The sequence below is a fragment of the Primulina eburnea genome, chromosome 7, assembly GCF_022965805.1.
Source record: "Primulina eburnea isolate SZY01 chromosome 7, ASM2296580v1, whole genome shotgun sequence".
Classification (NCBI taxonomy): Eukaryota; Viridiplantae; Streptophyta; class Magnoliopsida; order Lamiales; family Gesneriaceae; genus Primulina; species Primulina eburnea.
This window is the reverse complement of record NC_133107.1, coordinates 6,396,388-6,420,787: the sequence shown is the minus strand read 5'-3', so window position 1 is coordinate 6,420,787 and position 24,400 is coordinate 6,396,388. Positions and strand designations below refer to the sequence as shown.

At 35.2% G+C, this 24,400-nt stretch overlaps 5 protein-coding genes across 13 annotated transcripts; 1 reads left to right on the top strand and 4 right to left on the bottom strand.

Annotated features, from left to right (window-relative positions):
- The first annotated feature begins 85 nt into the window (after window positions 1-85).
- Window positions 86-6,763, top strand: LOC140836985 (probable LRR receptor-like serine/threonine-protein kinase At5g10290). 9 transcript variants are annotated; one of them, XM_073202914.1, is made up of 12 exons: window positions 86-375; window positions 1,357-1,436; window positions 2,603-2,732; window positions 2,896-2,967; window positions 3,371-3,514; window positions 3,593-3,664; window positions 3,815-3,880; window positions 3,977-4,041; window positions 4,181-4,327; window positions 4,536-4,877; window positions 5,575-5,969; window positions 6,179-6,763. In XM_073202914.1, exons 2-12 carry the CDS (start codon window positions 1,370-1,372, stop codon window positions 6,491-6,493), a joined length of 1,815 nt encoding a protein of 604 aa, XP_073059015.1. In that variant the 5' UTR covers window positions 86-375; window positions 1,357-1,369; the 3' UTR covers window positions 6,494-6,763. The 9 variants fall into 9 exon arrangements, with proteins under 9 accessions (XP_073059015.1, XP_073059011.1, XP_073059013.1 ...); XM_073202910.1 differs by having other exon boundaries at window positions 1,350-1,436; XM_073202912.1 differs by having other exon boundaries at window positions 86-458; window positions 1,350-1,436.
- A 1,005-nt stretch (window positions 6,764-7,768) lies between these two features.
- On the bottom strand, window positions 7,769-9,062 carry LOC140836987 (zinc finger protein STOP1 homolog). The gene has a single exon (XM_073202920.1). The coding sequence runs from the start codon at window positions 8,914-8,916 to the stop codon at window positions 7,954-7,956; it is 963 nt and encodes a 320-aa protein (XP_073059021.1). The 5' UTR covers window positions 8,917-9,062; the 3' UTR covers window positions 7,769-7,953.
- A 3,067-nt stretch (window positions 9,063-12,129) lies between these two features.
- Window positions 12,130-13,479, bottom strand: LOC140836986 (tubulin-folding cofactor C). The gene is given in 2 exon segments (XM_073202918.1): window positions 12,130-12,514; window positions 12,516-13,479. Coding segments are annotated over 2 exon segments (1,083 nt in total). The 5' UTR covers window positions 13,449-13,479; the 3' UTR covers window positions 12,130-12,364.
- A 696-nt stretch (window positions 13,480-14,175) lies between these two features.
- Window positions 14,176-17,069, bottom strand: LOC140836990 (large ribosomal subunit protein uL29c). The gene is made up of 2 exons (XM_073202924.1): window positions 16,674-17,069; window positions 14,176-14,527 (listed from the first exon to the last, which is right to left on the bottom strand). Exons 1-2 carry the CDS (start codon window positions 16,995-16,997, stop codon window positions 14,354-14,356), a joined length of 498 nt encoding a protein of 165 aa, XP_073059025.1. The 5' UTR covers window positions 16,998-17,069; the 3' UTR covers window positions 14,176-14,353.
- A 391-nt stretch (window positions 17,070-17,460) lies between these two features.
- On the bottom strand, window positions 17,461-22,454 carry LOC140836984 (probable mitochondrial adenine nucleotide transporter BTL3). The gene is made up of 4 exons (XM_073202907.1): window positions 21,700-22,454; window positions 20,345-20,648; window positions 18,914-19,381; window positions 17,461-17,832 (listed from the first exon to the last, which is right to left on the bottom strand). The coding sequence occupies exons 1-4, from the start codon at window positions 22,134-22,136 to the stop codon at window positions 17,764-17,766; spliced, it is 1,278 nt and encodes a 425-aa protein (XP_073059008.1). The 5' UTR covers window positions 22,137-22,454; the 3' UTR covers window positions 17,461-17,763.
- Window positions 22,455-24,400: the final 1,946 nt, after the last annotated feature.

The following is a 24,400-nucleotide window of genomic DNA, read 5'->3' as shown; positions in this document are numbered from 1 at the left end:
ATAAAATTATAAATTCATAATTTTAAACTAATTGAAAATAGTTGAAAAAACATAATATTAAAGTCTCTAGTTAGAACTCCAGGAAAGAGCGAAGGCAACGTTTGGATGCATCAAGAAAATCTTTTTGGACTTTTGATCTTCTTGCCATAATCATGAGGAACGAAGCCTTATTTTCATCATCATCTTCTTCTTTGTTTTTTTTTCTCCATTATATAATCCCAATATTCGCGAGGAAAATGCGAGTCTCAGGTCCCACCACATGTTTTCCTTTATCTTTATTGTTTTTCTTTTGAGAAGGAAAGTGGTCTGGTGTCTGTCTTGGTACTGGTGTTTCACCCGCTAACTGGCATAAGAAGTGGGTCGTGGTCAAAAAAGGTAAATACAAAAAGTATCATTTTGATAAGTCTCAGATTTGATTCAAGTACACAGTAAAACTTCTTTCCTTTCAATTCTCTTCGGTAAGTGGTAAGACCCATTTCTGATCATTTGTTCAGTTACTCTTCTCGCTGCATATATTTAGATTTTTTTTCCTTTTGCTGGGAATTTTTTATGCACGGATTGTTCACAAGCATGTATCTTTCTGCTTGGAAATCTTGGGATATTTTTCTCAAGCTTGTTTCTTGGGAGAATTTTTGTCTGTGGTGTGTTTTTGTATATGATTATTGTACATGATGAGGTGGGATCTGGGATTATTTCTTGTTCTCTATGATTACAATGAATTTTTCTGCTTTATGTGAGGAAAGAGTTGATTTTGCCGTTTGATAGTAATTGGTGTCACAAAAGGGTTGAGCCGAGTGCATAAATGATGCCTATAGCAATAAGATATTTAAATTATTAACTGAGAAAAGGGTTCGGAGTTCGATGTATTATTTATAAGTAGAGGAAGAAAATCTGGTAGTTGATTTTTTTATTTGTGGTCATCCAGCAGCTAATTCTTGGAATTTTGCTAAGATGATGAAGTGACATGAAACTTTTTTTTTTACAATTATGTTTGTTTGATGGATGTTGAAGTAGGTATGTCATTATTATGATTTGCTAATATAAATGGACAAATTAGTGCACTGCACAGACGAATCATTTTATTATCGGTAGTTTGTGAGATAATTAGCTTGAATATAGATTTGATTTTGAAATCTTCTAGTTGCAATGTAAAGTATTCTTCCAGTAACACGGAATAAAATATTTCCAGTTTTCAATTCCTTTCTGCTTTTCTTTGTTGGTGCCATTTGCCTCTTTGAATTTGATACTTTCTTGCATCTGTAACAGTCTTTTTCTGGATGCTCATACCTATATATGCAGCGATTATGTTTCAGAGACAATTCAAATGTGGTTTTGTTGTTATCTGTAAGTTAATAGGGTGATATCAGAGATGGACCTGATTATTGGAGTTTTAACGCTGGCAACCTTGTTTTCTTTTGTCTCCCCTGATGCACAAGGTATTATTCTTATGACATATTCTAAGCTTTGGACAATGGATTGTGTCAAGCTATCAAGCTGATATCCAGCATTTTGTTATTGTGGATTTCTAACTGAGGGGAGAAACTAATCTGATTCTTTACTCAGGCGGATTTATTTTTTGGTAAATGATTTGTTGTTTCTTTTAAATAGAGAAAAATCATGATTAGCATTAGAAGAGAAGTAATAAGTTATCATACATATAATGATCGGAACTGATGTGAAGAATGGTCTTATACATGGGTGTTTCTCATGTGAGAGTTACGGTGGGATCATGTTTTTCTTTTCCACCAGCCCTAGCTGAGTACCAAATGAATCACCATTTACCTCATTCAAATGATGCTTGTTGAACCACCACAGTTGGAAAATCAAAATGTTTCATTGACCCACATGCCATGCTTTTTAACAGAGTATACCGCTTCGGTCGTTCTTTGTGTTCATCTTGCTATTTATTTTGGGAGGATAGATAATTTATTCACAAATTTGTTACGTAAATTTTTTCTGTGTCTTTTTACACTCTAGAGGAAGTACAATTGTGAAGATGAGAATAGTAAGGCATTGTATATCTGCAGCCTCTTTTATGTTTCGAAGGGAATTTATTCAAAATTCTGACTAAATCTAACAGGCATTCATCCTGTAAAAACCATTGGTTGTCATATCTGATGCCGAACAGAATTTGAATGAAATGGTTGACCAACTACTGCCATGTATAACCATTGAATATCCCTTTTCAGCAATTGCTTTAATAGCTCAATTTTGTGTTGTGGTTGATGGGGTTCTGAGGCAACTCTTGGCTTTAACCGGATTGTGGGTCTCGGACAGATGGGTTCCATAATTTCATTTCAAAACCACTTAGTAGTAATTGTTTAATGGTTTAGATTTGTCCTTTCCAATATGCCTTTTCTCTGTTGGATATGAATAATTATCATTGCAATGATAGCAATAACAATAACAAGATGATGGAATGATGATCATGAAATTAAGATGTTTTCGATAAGAACTTGTAAATTTTTATGAGGAATATTCGACATGATGTACCGAGTTTCTCCACATACTTCTTGTGAGCATGATGAGTTCAATATAACCATCTGGTTAACTGGTGCGTTACAGTTGAGGAAATAACTCAGGTTCTTGGGTACTATCACAGGAGATGCTCTGATTGCTTTGAAAGATGGGCTTAATGCTTCCAGTGGTCAGCTCAAGGATTGGAATCCGAATCTAGTAAATCCTTGCACTTGGTCCAAAGTTATATGTGACGGTAGCATTGTAACAACGGTGTAAGAAATGTTGTAACATCTATTTATGTTCTTTAAAACTTTATATTTGATTGTTGTTTGACTGATGTTTGAATAATATTTAGTTGATGCTTATATTTTAGAAGCATGTTTGCTTTAGAATTTTTATTAAGTTAGAAGTATCACATGCTTTTATTTCTATCAGGACGTTATCAAACATGGGATTTACTGGAACCTTGTCACCAAAGATAGAGATTCTGAAAATGCTCACGACACTGTAAGTATTGCTACTTGCAGCTGTACAATCAGTGTTTGATTTATGTGTGAATGAACAGTTGTCTTTTTCGATAAACACAAATTATTAAATGCACAATGAAAGGATTTCAATGTCTGTTGTATTCGGTGGGCATTTCTGTCAACTCAACAACATTACAAGATGTGGTGTACTATAGCGTATATAAAATTTGATACATAATCCTTTAGAACATTTGTAGCACACATTAGCAATTGTTGAAAGACATCATTGCTCATTAGTTCGCTCGATTGTTAATTTCATTTCTGAAATAGCTGTCTTAAGCTTCAACAAATATTTGGAAACTCGTGTTTTCCCTTGCACTTGGGATGCTGCGTTGCCACAGTATGAGAATTCGGTTGATGTGAATTATCACTCTTTGCTTCAGCCAACTGCAAGGAAATGGCATAACTGGAAAGATACCTGAGGAGTACGGAAATTTGACAAGCTTGACAATGTTGGATCTGGAAAATAATCGTTTAACAGGAGAAATACCATCTTCCTTGGGCAATCTGAAAAAACTTACATTTTTGTAAGCATGCCACTCTTTCAGCAATTCCATTTCATTTTTTTATGTTACTGAATTGAGATGTGCTTTGTACCTAAACAGGGTTTTGAGTCAAAACAATCTCTCTGGAACAATTCCCGAATCACTTTCTGATCTTACAAATTTGGTTACCATGTAAGTATGCATCTTATGTGATATAGACTCTTATGGAAAAAATGATCTTGAGGTTTCATGCTTTAAGCTCCTCAGCTGGAGTTTAGCATAAGCAAATGTTTAAAAAAATAACTATTCAGGTTATTTGCACTGATGGACCTTCTTTTGCAGCCAGCTCGCATCAAATAATCTTAGTGGGAAAATTCCTGAAAATTTATTTCGGATTTCCCAGTACAAGTATGGATTCTCCTCCTACACACACATGACACCTATGCACGCTGACACACACCTCAATACCACTTTCATCTGTTAGACTAAAGTTTCATTTTTCAGTTTTACGGGGAACAACTTGAATTGTGGCATTAATTCTGCCCATCTCTGTGCTCATGGAAGTGAAGGTACGTCAATTGTATACCCCCCTCAAGTTAGTAATACGGGGTTAGGTTGTTAATCTTTGTGCTCATGGAAGTGAAGGCTGAAATATCTCCCGTCAATATTTACAAGTAGAAAATAATATGTCTTATTTCTGTCTGCCAGGTGGTTCAAGTAAATCAAAGACTGGTATAATAGTGGGTATTATGGTTCCGCTCTTGGTGATTGTTATTCTTGGAGGTTTGCTCCTATTGTTTCTGTGGAAGAGTAGGCGTAAAGGCCATAGGCGAGAAGTTTTCGTTGATGTTGCAGGTTTGTTCTGATTATGGCTAAATATGAGCACTGCGAAACAGCGTTTTATATTTTTTCTTAACTAGTTTCCCTTATACTTTTTACTGTTGTCTTTTTAAAATTCATGAACAGCTGTATTCACCATCTTCCAACCCAAGAATGCAGAAACTTTAAGATTGAGATTTTAGTTCTGTTGTTAGTTCTTGATAATTTAAGATGTATGCATCAGGTGAAGTTGACCGAAGAATTGAATTTGGTCAATTGAAGAGATTTTCTTGGAGAGAATTGCAGCTTGCTACGGATAGTTTCAGTGAGAAAAATGTCCTAGGACAGGGAGGTTTTGGAAAGGTTTATAAAGGAGTGCTTGCCGACAACACCAAAGTTGCGGTTAAACGTTTGACTGATTTTGAGAGTCCTGGAGGGGATACAGCATTCCAGCGCGAAGTCGAGATGATAAGTGTGGCTGTTCACAGAAATCTTTTACGACTGATCGGCTTTTGCACCACCCCAACTGAGCGCCTTTTGGTCTACCCGTTTATGCAAAACCTGAGTGTTGCCTCTCGTCTACGAGGTATTATTTTATTTGATTTGATACCAAGCTAAGAGTGATATTCATTGGTATAGATTGTACATCATCTAGTTTTCATAATCATCTGTAATTACGTGTGTGTAATCAAGAGGCTCGACTTTGAAATTGATGACACGGTCTGCATCTTTGTTTTATGTCAATGACTCTAGACATGTTTTGAATGCTTTTTATTTTTTCTTTTAAAAAAGGTTTTGACATGCTGGTAGTTGATCATAGAGGCGGTGCACAGAAAATAATCTGTATAAATCGTCATGGCAGTAAAAATAAGTGGAAAAAAGGGGTTGGGGGTAATTTGATGGTAGAACTTTGTACCTGTAATTCAAATCAAACCTTGTGAAATGAAATATTTTTTGATACACTCCCTTATCCATCATATAATTTGATGGTAGAACTTTGATGATGTAGGAAAGAGAGGAAAAAACAATGGGGACGGGAACAACAGAGGAAACAAAAGGTAGAAGGGGATAGGGGAGAAAAGGAAAGATGGAAGCAAGAAATTTATAATAAAATCGTAGTCAGATTCTATTATCTAAACGTGATACAAAAGCTACAATTTAGTTTGAAAAAGAAGATAACTTAATAGTAATATATTAGACGAGCCAACTTAACTTGCAGTCTTATGCTTATTTGTAGAACAGCAATATTCATAATATTGTTGTTTGTTGGGATCTCTAAACAGATCTTAAACCTGGGGAGCCTGTCTTGGATTGGCCTACTCGAAAACGGGTGGCACTAGGAACTGCACGTGGATTAGAGTACCTCCACGAACACTGTAATCCTAAAATCATTCATAGGGATGTTAAAGCAGCCAATGTGTTGCTGGATGAAGATTTTGAAGCTGTTGTTGGTGATTTTGGCTTGGCAAAGTTGGTCGATGTCAGAAAAACGAATGTTACAACTCAGGTTCGTGGCACAATGGGCCACATAGCTCCTGAATACTTGTCCACGGGGAAATCATCAGAAAAGACCGATGTTTTTGGCTATGGGATAATGCTTTTAGAGCTCGTCACTGGCCAACGAGCTATAGACTTCTCGCGCTTGGAAGAAGAAGATGATGTCTTACTGCTTGACCATGTAAGGCACCAACATATAAGTTTGTGCATGGTCTTGTTTTGAATTTCCCAATCGTCACCATTAATGCCTTTTAACTCAAAATCTTTTTAATTTTTATACTTGTATGTTTTGCTTTCCACCTGTTCGGTAGAACATGCTAGATCTTTTCTTTCTGTATGTTTATTACCAATCCCCTTTTAAACCACCCTCCATGTTAATTCCCCTCGTAGGTGAAGAAACTTCAGTTAGAAAGAAGACTGGATGGCATTGTCGACTGCAACTTGGACCAAAACCACAACATTCATGAAGTGGAGATGATGATTCAGGTGGCATTGCTATGTACTCAATCCTCACCGGAAGACCGGCCAGCAATGTCTGAGGTTGTTCGAATGCTTGAAGGAGAAGGGCTCGCGGAGAGGTGGGAAGAATGGCAGCACGTTGAAGTCTCGAGGAGGCAAGAATACGAGAGGTTGCACAGGAGATTTGACTGGGGAGAAGATTCCATTTACAACCAAGACGCCGTTGAATTGTCCGGTGGGCGATAAAGTGATGCGACCAGCGTCGAAATTCTTGTGGTAAGCACATATATAAATATCATAGCTTTGTTATAATGGCTCCCTTATTTCTTCCAATTTGAAGGTGGGGGAATGAATGGGTTTTGTCAAGTGTCCATCCTCAAGGTTTTCTTTTATATATATAACCTTCATGTTGTACGAGGTTCTGTGTTCTGTTCGAAGTTACTGACATGTCACTATTTTCGCCCCAGGATTTTTGGCAATTGTGAATGACTTCTCTCTTGGAATTTTAGAGATTAATCAGACGACTAGTTTATTTTTAGAATATAATATAAAATATCGATTGTTTTAACTAATTAACTTGAGAGATTACTTAGATGACTAGTTTTATGCCTAGTAGTAATAATAATAACAATTGAAATTTTAACTGTGTAGGTTTTTGTGAGTCGAGTTTTATTATATGCTAATTTTGTCCATATTTATAATAAAAAAAATATTTATGTTCTCGATAGAGTATATGTCTGATAAATTTTAATTTTCACACTTGTGGAGAGCATAGTCCCTTCCGATAATTGGATCACTGATTTTATATAATTATGACATGATAATACAATGGAAATTATTTTTTGTTTTTACTATGTTAAGAGTATATTTTTCTTTTCAAAAACTAAAAAAATTACAGAAGCGTGATGTTAAATAAAAAAATTAAGGTGTGGTATTATGAATATTTGTTTGGCATAAATAACACGAATTGCCGATAACTGATACGAAATAATAATACAACTGTTTGTACATTTTTTTCTGATGATTTCCTTAATTTATATAATAAAACAAATAAACTTATATATTTGAGATGAATATACAGATGTCTATTAATTAATTTTTTAAAAAATATATAATTATTTTTTATTGGAATAAATAAAAATTAAATATAACATGAATACATTTTTTCCCTTATTTATATCCAAGTGTGGAGATCCAAGTTTTATTAATGAACCCTTTATTGAGATAGAGGGTGAAGAAAATAGTGAGTCTCATTTGAAATCGTCTCACGGATCATAATATGTGAGACGGGTCAACAATACCCATATTCACAATAAAAAATAGTACTCTTAGCATAAAAAGTAATATTCTTTTATGGGTGACCCAAATAAGAGATCCGTCTCACAAACAATACCAGTGAGACCGTCTCACATAAGTTTTTGTCCTCAGAAAATATTGCAAAGAAACTAATCCTTACTTCAATAATTTGGGAAGCCTTTCTTGAGATCAACTGTGAAAACCACCACATATAATCCAAAAATCTAAATCAAGAAAAGGGTTCGAAGGACCTCAAATTTTATTGCGGTATCAAAACTATTCCTAGAATCAATCAGCAGATAACAAAATTACTATTAGTACAACAAAAAATGCAAGAAATTCATGTACATAAAGTAAATTTCTAATAAAAGCCATGAATTCTGAGTACCAAGAAAGTTTTATGATCGTCATCAAAAGTTAAAGAACCCCTCTATCCCAGAACCGGTAGTGTTCAAAGAATTAGGAGAATTCAGCACATCTTGAAAGCAATAATCGTCAATGGGGTCCAATCCATCAAAAAGACCATGATCATCCTTGAATTCACCATCATCCACCAATGAGGCAGCTGCACTCTTCCCACTCTCGTGATCGTCCGCCATGGCAGGCATATGGCCCTCGAACAACACTATGTGCCCGAACAACTTATCCTTGCGCGAGAAACTAGTCCCGCAAGAACACCGCCACTTGCTCTCCCCGCAGTGCTTCAAATGGCTCTTCAAATCCGCCACGACCGAGAAACTCTTCTTATTGCACCGATTGCAGGAGTAAACTTTCGGGCAGTGGCTCCTCTTGAAGTGATTCTTCACACAAATGACACTTTTCAGGGGTCTAAACTTCTTGTGCTGCTTGTTTCTGTTACACCCCACGTAAGGGCATGAAAATCTCATCCTCCGCGGGGTCGAAACTCCACTTTTCTCGGGCTTCGACAAAGCTTCCGTGGTCTTGAACTGGTTCCCATGTGCCCTCATATGCATCCGCAGATTGGCGTCGCGCTTGAATCCTTTCCCACATATCTCACAGAAATGAACATGCTCCGCCAACAACTCCACGGCATCCAGCTCAACTATCTCGAAATCATCAAACCCATCGCCCACGTGGATCTGAGCCTTGGGATCTTTAATGGGATCTGGGTTCTCTGGAATTTCTTCCTTCATTTGGTCATGAATCGGGAAATATTGAGAGGAGGACAATAGAGCAGCGCCATTCACCATGATTTTTCGGATGGCGGAATTGATCTCGGAAGAAATCATGTTCATCTGGGGTTGACCCAGTAGAGTGCCGGAGTTGACTGAATGGGAGAGGAACTTATGGAGTGCGTCCATACGGGACTGAACTAGAGAAAGGTTGGTGATAGGATCGAGGGAGCTGTCCATCTGAGACTGAGCCGAGCGGGGGTGACGGTGGTGGCGGGCGTATGCGCTGTGCAAAAAAAAAAAAGAATGAAAAGATAGGGTTTGGTACGCTGAACTTGTCCAAGTTTGAATGGGATTATGTTAGAAACCCCACACGTGTCCAACTGCGACACTTCCCCGCCTGACAAGATGTATTCTCCTGTCACCATTTTACCATTTTTCTTTTTGGGATAAACTAAAATTTAAAAAGCTCAGAGGATACAAGAAGAAATATTAAGAAGAAAAATATAGAATCTTTCTGTGATTCGTCATGAACTTGTCCAGTGAGCATCAAACTTGACTTACGAGGATACGCCGGTTTAGATCCTTGACAGGCAGATTAGGAAGTTGAGGAAAAGAGAAAAAAGAAAAATAAAGATGGTTAAAGATTAATCGATGGAAGAAGCTACTTGGAAAATCGAAACGGATATACGTAGCCATTATCTCGGGTTATTTGGTAAGTCGAAATGTTAGTTTGATATTTTTCAAGTACGGATATAATACCGATGATGAAGAGAATCGTGACTAGCATGTAAGCAAAGTTTGAGAATTTTAAAGAAAATATGTTTATTATGTGGTTTTCATTAAAAACTAAGATATGCTATTTAATTTTTAAAAGTATAGGGAAGAGAAATGTTTTAAAATATTAAAAATTTAAGCCAAGCCAAAATTTTCATCTACCTTATTTAATAATTAGGGTCCAAGCCAAAATTTTCATTTACCAGCTTCCAGTCCGTAAACTTTTCAATTTAATAATTATGGTCCGAGCCAAAAATTTTATCTATCTTATTTTTCAAGTTGCAGTCGCCTCTCTCCCTTTTACCCCTAGGCTTCCGAAAATTTGACCCCTAGGTTAGGAAGATTTTTGCTTGATGATGTGTACACGTGAAGCGTGAGCCGTTCTCAACGATTTAGAAGCATGGTTTTGGGTTTATGGTTTGACTCCTGATAATAATTTGGCTCGACCAGTATGTCTTATACATTCATTATCTAAGTAGCAAATTGAGTCAACAGTTGTGTGAATTTTCTGCATTCACAGATATGAGAGTAACTGACACCCAACCTATTGGGTCCAACGCGAATTAGTCTATTTGGAACCCACACTTATACTACCCTAGTAGGTTGTTCACTTCAAGTGTCCAATGGGGTGTGCGAATCAGAAAATCTAAAATTATGTATCTCTTCTGAACAAGTATGTTGTTCTGGTATCTCCGATAAAACATGTCCTCCTATAACTGGTCCTCTTACTGAATCCAGTTTTCGAGAGACTTGTTTTATCGGGCTGGACATTCCGACTCCCAAAATACCTTTTTTAATTTGAATTACATCCTTTATAATTTTGTTCGGGGCACATCCATTGGTAAAATGCGTTAATGGGTTATTAACCCCATTAACATTAAAGCCCAATCGTGGGTGGAGGTTTATTAATTTTTTGTGTCAAGTCAGCGAAAAATCATTAATCCGAAATTTGCGACGGTTTTTGAAAAACCGTCGAATCCAAAAGCGTCACTACTTTTATTTTTTTAAAAAAATCGCAACTTTGCGACGGTTTTGTAAAACCATCTTTTATTTGCGAAACGGGTTTATTAAAAACCGTCGCTAATAGCGACAGTGTTTGAAAACCGCGCTAACATTTTTCACCACGGTTTTCTTTTCCTAATTAATACTACTATCATATTTTAGCAAACTATAACGCTAGTTTTTAATAAATTTAAAATACAAAGTACAACGGCTAGTGAGTCAGTTTTTACAATTTTCAAATGTTTGATTATATATGTTGTTTTTCATTATGTTCAACTGTTGTTTCCATGTGTACGCTGTTCATCACTTGTAATAAATTTTAAATTGAATAGGAAATTATAGTATTTTTTATGTCTTAATAATATTTTAATGAATATGGAAAAGTTTATTTTTTAACAATAATAATATTATTTTTTTCAGTAATATTTGTTGTAAAATGTGAAAATTATTAGAAAGATATTGAAATATTCAAAAAATATAAAAAATGAGTAAGTGGACAGTGGACCCCTAAATACATGAAAGTTGAAATATGATGTGGGTGTGTGTTAAAATGGGGAAGTGTTAATGTAATGAATATGTGGCCGTGACCCCATCATTTTTGAGAGATGGAGAGTTATAACATGAATTCTTGCCCGACGGATGCGGTGCCCAACTTGGATTTCAGGTTTCCTGATCATGTCTCCCGATGCTGTGTAACTCTTACCATTTTTTTCTAGAAAACTGAAGAATTATTCCATGCACCACCACTTTGTTGTAAACAATAAAACATATTGTTTTGTTCAATCAGCTTTACTTCTTCGAATGGTTGAGAAAGTTTCTTGTAATCTTTTACCAGTTTCATTCAATGCATCAACAAGATCATTTCTTGTAAACTCTTTAGAGTTAAAATCAAATACTTTGTCGTATGTTTCATTTTCAGCATTGGCCATCAGGCATGAATTTATCACTGGATTGAGTATATGAATCAGAGGACTTGGAACTAGATTCAGTTACTCTAGTTTTGACTTTAAGACTCTTGTGGAAACAATACACACCTAGCAACATGCGAGAATAATCAAAACCGAGAGCAAATACAAAAGGGAGTAATGACAAAGCAGTTCATAAACTTACAACTATGGAACTAACCATCCAGTCTCTGGAGTGATAGAACAGAAGCACGCCCACACAATTTGGAACCCGTAATCAAAGTGAAGGAAACCAGCTTGTTAGATTAAAGGAAGTAATTGATCGGTTCAACACCAAGGACTGTGATTACGGTGCTGCTGCCTAGTCCAACGGAAGGAGCTCACTCAATCAAAACTACAATCGTCGGTAAATAAGGGAAGCCTGTGGCACATATTTTGAACATTGATGGTCGATTACAGCTCCAAAACCCATTCAGTACAGTCAAAGTCAGCAAACACAAAGCTTTATACCAAAAGCACAACATTGTGTATGCTTTTGTTAATACAGCTTCATACGGATTCTCCAGTTACAAATTTAGAAATTAAAGCAAATCCTTCCCGTTATCACAAACTAATGTCTTATGTAAGAAGCTGATGCGGAGTGCAAATAAAAGATATTAAGATGAAGAACATGTAGTAGTGCAATCTAATTTTCAAAAAGCTCAGAATTAATCACCAGCAGACACATTTGATTGCAAATTAATCATAAAAATTTGACCATCAAAAAGAAGAAAGTGGAAAAAGCTAATTTCCTTATCGAGATAAACTAACTGGTACAACATAAAAATCATGCAGATTCAAAACACAAACCAACTCCAAGAACGAAAGAACCCATTTTGAACCAAAAAATGAAACCTGAATACCTTTAATTTGGCATTTGGTTACAAACTTACAATGAATTCAAACACAACGAAAAGAACTTTCCTCAGCTACACATCCTCCAAAAAGAGATCGCTACACTGAGCTTACTCCAAGTGTCCCAAATTCGAAACATCAACCACCCCAGTTCGCTCATTCTCTGGCAAGATTGACCAATTCGGAGATTGCACCGCCCTTAACCAGCGAAAATCGTCCACCTTCATCCAATTCCCTGTCTCCTCACCAAGATTAGTCCTCCTTCAGGTCAGCCTCAATTCCTTCATAGTTCAAACAATAGGGTGCAAATCTAACCCCGTGGCTATCCTCAATTATAGGCCTACTCCTCACTCGAAGATAAAAATCACAATTTTTGGCATCATGAATCCGAATCTGGTGTGATGCTAATACAAATACACACCCCTCGACTCCCTCGATCAAAACGGATCCCATCACTGCCCCAACATAAACCTTGCAGTTAATCAGCTTATCAACGAACAAAGACCTTAAACAACCCATCAATCCAACCTGACATTCCCTCAAATCCGATAATGTGAACTCTTCGTTTTTACCCTCGACTCCTCGGTGATGAATTTCTTCACTAATGTACCTTTTGCAATGCCCTTAAATCCCTGAGCAACCCATGAATCCGAAAATCTTAACTTTTCCGAATCTATATTCTGCATTTTCTCGGTTTCACAGACAACAGGGACTGTCTACGGTTTTACTGGTGGGCTTATTCTTGAAGGAGAATTTCTTCCTGGGTAAGACGAGGGAGCTGACGTCATCGAGTGTTTGTTTAAGTTGGTCGACGGTGTTGAGGCATGCGCGGAGTTCGTAGGGTGGCAGAAAGTAGGAACTCTCAGCAACGAGCTTTTCGAGGGTGGAGATTTCCAAGGAGATGGTGTCGAGGTGAGGTTTGAGAGCCGGGTCGGGTTCTTGACGGATCCGGGAGAGTTGGGAGTCGATGGAAAGCTTGGATTGGGAGAATTGAGAAAGGAAGGATTGAGTGGACTCAAAAGAGGCATTGTTAATGGAATTCAGCTGCGATTTTTCGGCAAGGCGTGCCTGGTGGCGATTGGATAGGCGCTCCATCATTGACGCGTGCTTCCGATCGAGGGTTTCGGCAGGGGCGGCGGTTGCGACGGCCGTCGCCTGTAAAGATGGATCGGAGGGATCTTTGCTTTCTTCCATTTCAGAGACTGAGTGACAACTTTGTTTCAAAAAAAAATTTACAACCTACAAGACGAAAAAATTACAAAATCATAAATAAATAAATAAATAATTATAAAAATTAGTTTTTTTTTTTTACAATAAGTCTAAAATTTCAATTTGGGTATGTATGTATTAATGTTGTATTGATGTGGGATATTTTAGTTTTGTATATTATTTAAATCAATTATAATCATATAGTTTGATTTTTGATTAATTTTAATCGTTTTTCTCAAAATAATGTAATTAAATGATCAATATTTTTGTAAATTTTTTTATAAATGTGTATAAAAATTCCTCGAGATATGCATTGTCCACCTATGTTTGACAACATAATTACAAATTTTAACAATGATATTAAATTTTAGTTACAAGATTTCGATGAGAATGATTAAAATTATAAACGAAATAAATCTTTCTAAGCAAACTTTGTTGCTTCAAAAAGTGACGAACAAACAAGAAATTGATAACGAGTCGAGTTTAATTTTTCACTGAATAATTATTAACTTAATCAGATTGCTCACTAATATTATTTAAGATATATGTTATTCAATAATTTTTAAATTTCCATCTGATATAATTAAATAGTGGTTCAACAGCACAACTAAAACATTGTTTGGTTTAGTCTTTGGGTTGATAAATTACCTTTAATTTTAACTAAATTTTATAAAATCTATCGCCCGCATAATAATTCATAAACCAATATATTTTCTTATACCTTTTAATTTCATATAAGAGAGCCACACGGATGCTCTCTAAAGCTTTCACAAAAGAAAATTTAGATTTTTTCTTTCTTTTTGGAAGACAAAAGCATGCGCAGCTTCATTGGAAAATTAAAGTAAAATTGGCTCTTAATATAAAAATAATACTAATTAGCATAAAAAGAATCATGCTGATTTCTTTGCTTCTTCGGCAGCTTCCTCCTCTTGTAGTTTCTTGAGAGATGGAGGCGGCCTAGGAACAATGCTTTTCTTCCATTTCCGGTCCAGTTTTCTTGACAACCTCTTGCCTATTCCTTCCTCGATTTCCCTCTCCCTCTTAACAGTCAGCATTCGAGCAACCTATTTTCAAAATGGACACCAGCATGATTTTTTATGTGGACCATAAAATCACAGACATCTAATGCAGAAATTTGTAGACCATATAAGATAACTCTTCTTAACCTGGTCCACATCTCCCAAACACCCAGAATAACTTGATGGTTAACGTTCAACCATGTTTCACTGATTCTGTTATTATGAGAAATTGAGAATGCTTCACATCTACAGTTTTGTTGGTCAACTGATGCACCAAGCAGCAATATAGTACAACTAACAAATCTATTAAAGTATATCTCTATCAGCTAAACTTACCAAAAGAAATTTATATTGAAAAAGGAGCAAATCGATTGAAGCTGAAAATTTATACAAACAATATCAGGATGGATAAAGATGCAAAAGGCAAACACTCGGCCATAACAAAATCAGAGATGCTGTTGCTAAAACCAACCTTCGAACTTATCTTTTCATCTTTACATAACATGCTATCCCCTTATTATAAATTGAATGAAATTGAAATTATCTTAGGATGCTTTAATATGGTATTTAAAAGGAGAAAAAAAAACTAATTTTGCTACCTAAATTCAAAATTGCAAAATAATCATCTTCTTTCTTTTAGTTTCCAATAACAACTCCATTTTCTCAAAACCTAAGCATATGACATGATAGTGTTAGCTATCTGTAATGTCACGTGTCCAAAAGACTAGCATATCATTGAGGGCGTGTATAATAGTCCACATCTTATGATTCAAGTGATAATCTGATATATTATTCCATATATCCATGGGATTATCAACATATATTTTAACATGCGCGAGCGATCCACATGTATCAACCAATTGAATATATGGAATAATATAATGGAATAAATTTTGACAGAAGGGCCCATTTGAAACAAGAGATATGTTAGAACAATTTAAATTTCACATTGCTATTTTCTTCTTTATTCAAGATTTTGTTTATCATGTTCCCAAAGTAATCTTATATTTCCCTTCTGCCAAAGTATTCTTATATTTTCCTTCTGCCAAAGTAATCTCATATTTTCCTTCTATAGAACAGGTACATGTTTCTCTTACAGTCGTACTGATGCTTTTTCTTCAAAACCATCATAAATATAGACTTTATCTCACAAGTGATTCTCTCTTCTGAAGAATCTCGTCTCAAGTTAACAAATAATATATAATACGGAAAGAAAGTGGTCGTATATCCATACACCTTGTAGCTATCAAAATAATATCCTCCTACAGCAAAGAAAAACTCGAGAAAATATAGGAAGCCGAATAATCAACCCTTTATGCGGAGCATCAAATACTAAAACTAAAAAAGTAGCTGCCTGGACTGATTCCGTAAGTTTCTTCAACATTTTAGATTAACTGCAGCCCCAATGCCCCTGCTGAAATCTTAATTTCCATTTTAAAATGTATTCATTTGTGTTACTGAACTAGAGTCAAGAATGCAATACAAAACACCAATTCATCATTCGAAATGTTAAGAACAACTACAGAATTACAACTTTAGAAATTATATGGACATGTAACCTTGTCACCCATTGTCAAGAACGATTATATATTCCCTTGAGGCTCAAGCCGAACACCAGAGTCCGACACAAAACACTAGTATATTAAATAGGAAACTCTCTAACTTAAGAACCATTGTACATGAGCTCATGTAGTCAAAAGTGGAAGTCACAAAACATGAAAATCCGAATATCTAAGAACCCTAATCTATAGGACTTTCGTTCTTCTATAACATTCAGTTTTTCAGTAACACAACCTATAACATACACATTCATGACTCACCACATTAATCACTGACTTAAAAGGTACCCCGTTGTGGTACCCAGTATAGTGAAACAACTTGGGGTAATGATTTTTGTAACAAGTGGTTCATTCGAATTCATCATTTTACCTGCCCATTTCACAGCAAGCTAGAAATAACTAAATCATTTCTTCAGCCAACCGGACTAGACAATGCTAAAAAAAATCAGTACATTCAAATCAAATTACTGCAAGGCCATTTCAGTCCATCAAGACAATTAAATATCATAGCTTATGATTCCACAATCCACGATAAATAATGATAAACAGAGCATATTTTCAGCAGGGAAAAGAAAAAGGGCAAATCAAAATTTCACTAAAAGTAAGAGGAATTTTGTTCAAAAAAATCTTACCCGTTTATGCATCCTGCGGAACTCACTGGGCTTGTACTCGTTACGAGCAGAGCGTTGAAGGCGCAGCATGAACAACTCCCCTTTGAGGTCTACAATTTCTTCATGCAATTGTTCAGTAGATTTGGTCCTTATTTCCTTCAATTCATCATCTCTTTTAGCCATCATCACGACGGTAGGAGAGGGGGAATAAGTAGCCCGGACATAGGATGCGCTGGGCTTGCGGTATGGGCACAAATGCGAAATCCGAATACCATGGAAGGCGGAGGTGGTGGAGGAGGGGACGCAGGTAAAGCTCGAAGAAGCGGCAATGGAGAGGTTAGCCATTTTTGTTGCCTGTCTGGTTTAGCTTCGTTCAAGGATAAGGTTGCTTCCAATATCATTTTAAAGTTATTTATTTACGCCAAAAACTGAATACCCAATAGGTCTCTCATTTTTTTTACATGAGACAAAAGTTGTAATTTTAATATATATATTGTTTTATATATCGAATGTATATTTCTATATAATTGATCACATTTCACATTCAATAATAATTAATAAAAACAATTATATCATATCTCACCTCAACAATTTATTTTTTTCCGATTTTTTATAATTGTGGTTATATTTATTTTACCGGACACTATTTGTTTTAGATGTAATTTCTCGTGCATCAAGGATTCAAAGTGTGAGAGACAGATTGTTCTAACAAATAATTTTATTTTACATAGTACCAAAAGAAATTCAAGATGGAAGAAGCTTTTAGACAAACTCAAGACAATTTATAATTCTGCTACAAACAGAGAGATTGAGAAAACCAAGTTTGGTATTATTTTCCATTATTTGCTGTATGCCAACACAAATACACTATTTCAGGGCAATCATGCTAACTTTATTCCAGTTAGTGTTGCTCTAAAAATATGCCATCAACAGCATGAGATGAGGTATGCCAAAACTTCAATCATCACAAGTTTTAGGTTCAATCAAATTTCTATATTATTTAATCTAACTTTGTGTGAGACATTACGAATAAGATTCATTTCGCAAAGTGACCGACTAATGTGAAGCCACCATGCGCTAGAAATATGCTGTCTAGGTAGAGCGTTCGCTTTTATTCCACTTTAAGAACTATCTTCATGAACTCGTACACCAGGTAACTAATGGCAGCCGATGGTAAAACCTGCAAGGAACAAATATTAAACGACAACGATATTTTAGAGCACTGGCAGCGTTATCTTAAACAAGTTTTTCCTAACGATAATGAAATACAAACGAGCCATCAACTATTTATTGATTTTACTCAACCACATTTACTTCTACGAGTTATGCATATAACTTAGCTCATCCTCTTCTACAAAAAATCTGTCTACCAAAAAGGTGCTTCCTTCATTCATCTAGGATGCCTTGTGGGTTTTTCATAATTACATAGCTCCTCCATTGTGGCTGTATAGGTCGCAATAGTTTTGCTTCTACGTTGTCAGCCATACATTTTCAACAAGTTCATAATATTACTGCAAAGCCAGTGCCTTGTTTGGTTTAAATTTCGGTAACTAATTCCTTGTTCCTCAAAATAAAACAAAACACTATCATCGCATTTTCATTCCCTTTTCCAAAAATTTATTCGCCCTCATTCTAAAAACTCATAAACTAACCATTACCTTTAATTTACCTTCGGATCACTCACCAAATACAGTCTATTGTTATATTTTATTTTAACATAAACATCAATTCATATACAGTTTAATAATATTTAACAGAGGAATCTAATACATATCATTTGAACTATTCAATAAAAATTTCCCATCAAAGATATTGCGTGCTATTTCATCCCACAACATCATTTCTCCAAAACCTTTTCCTACAATGGAAAAAAAGTATCCAAATAATATTTCAAAATTTTCGTTCAAACCAAAAGACAGAAAAGATACCTAAAATCATGAAACTAGCTTAAATTTACAGGACTGCCATGCCCCTGCTCTGTGCACTGTTTTTCACTAATCCTGTTATAATGTTGCTATGGTAATGGTACAAGATCATCTACACACATATCAACAAGGGTTCACCAATTTATAGCCATGTAAATCCCAAGAAATTGGTCACTACATTTTCATGTCAAAAGGACAGAGTGTTGCATATCTGCAGACTGCATATCTAGTTCTAGAAAATCCACCTATCCGATAACAACTGGAACAATTTTATTATAACCTTTAAATGCAAATAAAGGAAATTGTCAATTTAAATATTCCTGTTCGAAGATGTACCTGTAATAAACTTGGGATTAATCCAGCATAAAGTGCTGGAATGCCACCTTGCTCAACTATTTTCACACAAGTTTGCAACGCACTCATCTTTGTTGCCCGAACTTGCATCTGGAGCTGTCTTCTCACGACTTCAAATGGGTATGTAGCAGCTTCCGCACATGCACCAGCTATTGCTCCATATATTAAAGTTCTGGTAGGACCCAACTCAAGTTGTTCCAACGCATTTAATTTATCACCTTTCTGCTTCATATTTTGCAGCCTTCTTTTTCCTTCTGGTGATTGCAAATATGCTGCTTTTAAAATATCATAAACTCCATAAAAAACTGCACCAGAAGGCGCCATGCTAATGATTGAGGGTACTAGACCCTTGTACAAAGAGAAGAATCCTTCGGTTTGGATCATATGACGAAATGCACCTATCAATCCACCCAAGGCTTCTCCCCCTGGAGCTACCATAACGGTTCTGATCTGAAATATCATGTACGAAGAATGCTTCTCTAAGCAGAAGAAATATAACAAACAGGATGACAAGGATCCCTTTCAAGAAAAATCCACTTCATATTTTTCTCACAAATGATCTCGAAAAACCAATAACAAACTCTATTAATTGATTCACAATGGACGGCATCAAATGAAAGGCCAGTAGAAAGTTATATTTACTCAAAAGGGTCGAACTTTATTAATTATCATTGAAATAAGCTAGCAGTAAAACACCATCAGAGGATTTACTAATTGAATCTAGGAAATTATCATTTACACACTTGGTATTAGTGTTATAAAAGCCTCATAATCAGCAATAGTCATGAAAGGCATTCTTATACTAGCTGTTTCGTATTTTGTAAGGGTTGAGCATCACAATAAAATGTTCAAATTCAATTGAACCAAGTATGCTCCTCTAAATTTGAATCTAACTGTTACATGATAAAATAAAACTTAAGAGATTGAAGGCTGAAAGGAAATAAACAATCATCGAATTAAAAACTTTGTCAAGGTGCCCACATCAAATTGAACTAATTGCAATTCAGATTATAAGCATGTGAATAGGATATAAGATAAATTATAAAAAGAAGATAGCACCAGCTTCTTTCCAGGGGCTGGGGCCTGGGGGTGTACAGTAACCTTTTCCTTTTTCTTAAATTTCCTGGCAACAACTCCTACTTCAATTAAGGAGAAAATGTTGGAACCTTATGGCTAGGAATAAAATAATGGGATTGAAAATGTCGAGACTACGTCCATGTACACAGAAGGCGGAAGAGGGTATCATAAGTTTGCAACCAGGGACATGTAAGGGTAGAATTCAAGTAGTCCTACACTTATGTGACCCAAAGAGGCCAAAGTGCTAATTAATTGAGTTGTTCTAAAAATTAGTATGTCTAATACTAATTCATCCGACCATAAAGAATGTAAATAAAAAAATCAAACATCACTTACAGTGTCCATAGGTATACAGAGCACAGTAGCAGTAATTCCAGCTGCCGCACCAGCAAGAAACCTCTCAAAATTTGTTGTCTCTTTATTGCCAGACAATCTGAGCAATTGTTTACGATAAGTATCATATGCGTAAAAATTGATAGACTTAAATGGTGCTGTTCGCAAAATATTGACGAAGTTTCCTTTCCAAAATCCTCTGAGCCCTTGAGAAGCTGCTATTGTCTTAATAAGTTCAAAAAGATTCTTCTGTTCACCACGAACTATATATTCGAGCTTTAATCTCTCCAATGGTGCAACAAAAGTTCTGAGGCAAAAAAGAATTAGGAGATGCAGAAAATTAAACAGATTCAGTGTATGATTACTGCAAAAAAAAAAATCCTATGACTAAATGATATTTCCACATGTGCACATAATTCCAACTTTGTTCCAGTTCCACTCAAAAAAGGCACACAGTAATATAGATATATGCGAGATATCAAGAAGAATCTAGACTCGCCCAACAAAATATGTATTTTTCAGCCACCAATTGTACACTAAAGTAGAAATAAACATGTAGCCAGAAGCAGTCAGCAGTGTTATTTGAAGTACATATTTGTTATAGTCCTCCAAGCAGCCTGTTTGATAGCGAATAGTCCTCCATATAAATCATCTGAGCCCGCTAGGTTCTCATGTGAATTCTCCTCCAAAGCTCCACAGATAACGTGAACTATAAACTGTAGAGTCTGCCAAATCTCACCCCATTGAGAAAAATTTTAGCCCACCAGCGTCATCAGAAAATAGAACAGAAAATTATTTCACTCATAACATCTTTTTTCACGAGTCACCTCATTCAACTGAGTTTATGAAATGCCTAGGCTTGAGCTCAAAGTGGCCCAAACTAGACCATATGATTAATTCTGCTCACTTTCTGCCTCACATTCAACTTTTAGGCAGTCTTGAGTTTTTTGTCAGTAGCAAAAGAATATATGCCTAATGCACACCTTTTCAGCCAATGAAAGTGGAGTAGGGAAATGAAAAAACCACAACTGATTTGTAAAGTGAATATCAAATCACCTTCATAACTGAAAAAAAACTGAGAATTTTCGGGGGTTATCGCAGCAATTTCATAACATTCAAAAAGGTGGCACTTCCCTGACACTATAAAGGAAAACACCATAACTCAGTAAGGCATCAAATGCAACACATCGCTGTCGAAATTGAAGCACGCGTAAACTTTCACTTCTTACTATAATGGAGAATACAGAAATCAATCGATTCACAAAATACTTGCGTATAAATTATGCGAGACTATTGCGCGCTGAGAAGAAAGAACAAATCCTACCAAAAGAAAGAGGGAAAAAGAAAGACTTTCTAACCTTGAAACCATGGCCGCAACAGCACCTGCCCAGAGATGCCTAGCAACGTTCAAAGTTCCCCCGCCACCGCTTTTCAGCACCACATCACTCTTGTCTTCCTTAACAATCTCGCAAATCGACACAGCTCCATTCCCTCCCTCATTATCCTCAGTCTCCTCGCTCTTTTCACCAACACTTTCCAAAACACCACTCACTGTCACCGACGACTCACCATGCTTAATCGACGACGCCGTCACAGACAAAAACTCTACCCGACGCCTTCCGACGCAGTTCAAATTCCTTCCGCGGCTTCTCTTGGAAGGCTGAGAAATCAAAGAAACAAACGAAGCAGGGGCAGATTCATGCAAAAATAATCCTCCTACCGAGTGTAAATTGCCGTATATCAAATCATCATAAACTACTATCGATTTCCTGAGGTAATGCTCCAAATTAAGCATTTCAGATTAAAAAAAATTACGAAGAAACAATCGATTACAGAAGGAACGGTTGATGAAATGCGTGTGTGGAGATTATAGGGAATGAGTGGGGAATAAAGTTTGAAGGATAAGAAGGAATAAAGAACAAACAGGGAATCGATTCGAGAGAGAGTGATATTCAAAGCATTGCTGCCATCGCCGCTGCGAACTAGGTATGATCGATCTCTCCGATGACATGTGCACCAACCACTCTACGTACAGTACGCCATTTATTTAAATGCTACATGTATGCGTCGTCCCATGGGTCCGTGTTCTCGAGCGGGCGATCACATCTAAGATCTTATTTTGTTCATCTTCTAGTTCCTTTAATAATTTTTTTTTATGCATTTTCTCGTCTTTTTCGATATAAATCGATTGAAAAATATATTAATTAATCTTTTTTTAAAAATACAAAATTATATATGCCATAATAGACAACCACCTAAATGTAGAGGTGTATAATCAGTCTATTCGATTACCGACCGAGTCGAATAGACCTATAACCGATTTAATTTCGAATAACTCAACCGATCGAAATATTCAAAGAAACCAATATTTCGGTTACCGACAGAAATAATCGATATTTTTTTAAGAAATGCGAATTTTAATACACAAGAAAACATTGCAGACCTCGTAAATAACAAGAAATATTGAACAAAAAATGTGTTCAATAATGTCAATAATAAAATATTGAAGATAAAATCGTTGGACGAATTAGCTTCCTTCTAATGTATGAAAAGTTGGACTTCGTTCTAACGTATTTCTAATCCCATATACAATCTAAATTAATATATATACTAAATCGGTTATTTTTAATCGAATTTTTTCATATTAAAACCGAAACCTGAACTGAAATAATCGATTGTTTAAAATTTCATAACCTAATTTCTGAATTAACCGAATCGAATTTACAAATTAATTCGGTTCAATCGATGTATTCAGTTTAACCGAAAATCTGCGCACCCCTGCCTAAATGAATCTAAAAATGGGAACGATGGACAATCTCACAATAACTAGACAGTGTCGGCTCTTTTTAAAACACGTGATAATAAAATAAAGAGAAATGGTATAGATTTTTATATAATTTTAGAATGTTTGATTGATTTTACGAATTAGACAAAAATGGCCCTGTCAAATGGCCAATTCTATCTTACACCAGGTGAGGTACTCCCCTTTCCTTTTTTTTCTTACGCGTGTCTTTTTTTTATTATTATTATTATTACATTTCATACTACTTTAACCAAAATCAACCAAACTAATCATTAAATTAATTTCGTTTAATGTATATAACATGTGTTATATCATTATATTATTATTATTATTCTCAAAATTTAAAACTTAGTATTTTATATTTTAAAATTACGTGAAATTTTTTTTTGATAGTTAAATTTTAGATTTGAGATTTGAGATTTTCATTTCTATTATTCTTATTTTCTTGGTAAAATCATATGAAATGTAAAAAATCAATATTTTAAAATTTAATTATTATAAGAAATTCTATGTTCTACTCATTTATAAACGCTAATAAAATTATTGTAGCTATTTTTAAATGCTATACATGTATTAATATATATATTATTTAGTGACAGGAAGTAAATCTCCCGGAGTAGGATAGAATTGTCTATTAAATAAATTTTGTAACAATATCATATTAAACGACAAATAAAAATATATTAGCACTTATAAACAATTTTTTTATATAAAATTTCATTTATAATATAAATATTTATAAAACTTTAGTTTCAGAAAAGATTTGCATTATATTTGTGAACAAAACGTAGATTTCTGTACATATTGCTGTATTTTAAAAATATACATTCAAAGGTAAAAAAAAAACTGATATTTAATTAATCAATCACGTGAAAAAATTGTGATTGATTAAAATTAGTGCTTCTCCGTTATGATGGAAGACCACTCCGAAGCCATTTATTATTATTATTAATGGGCTTAGCCCAAAACTTATCAGATGGGCCCAGTACATTCTCAAAAGTAAAACAAAAAAGAAAAAATTAATTTAAATTAACTTCTTTTTTTAAAAAAGGTTTTTTTTTCTTTTCTATTTACCGTTTGTTAGTTAAAACATATGTAAGTGATAGCAGCCTTTTAGAAAGTTCACGTATATGTTAAGTCGTTAACGTTGTACCGTTTGATCTGATTGACTAGATTGCTGTAAAAGAGTGACATCAAATCATTGTCTCTGAAGGGGATATGACCGACGATAAGGAAAGATTGAGACAGATATCTAA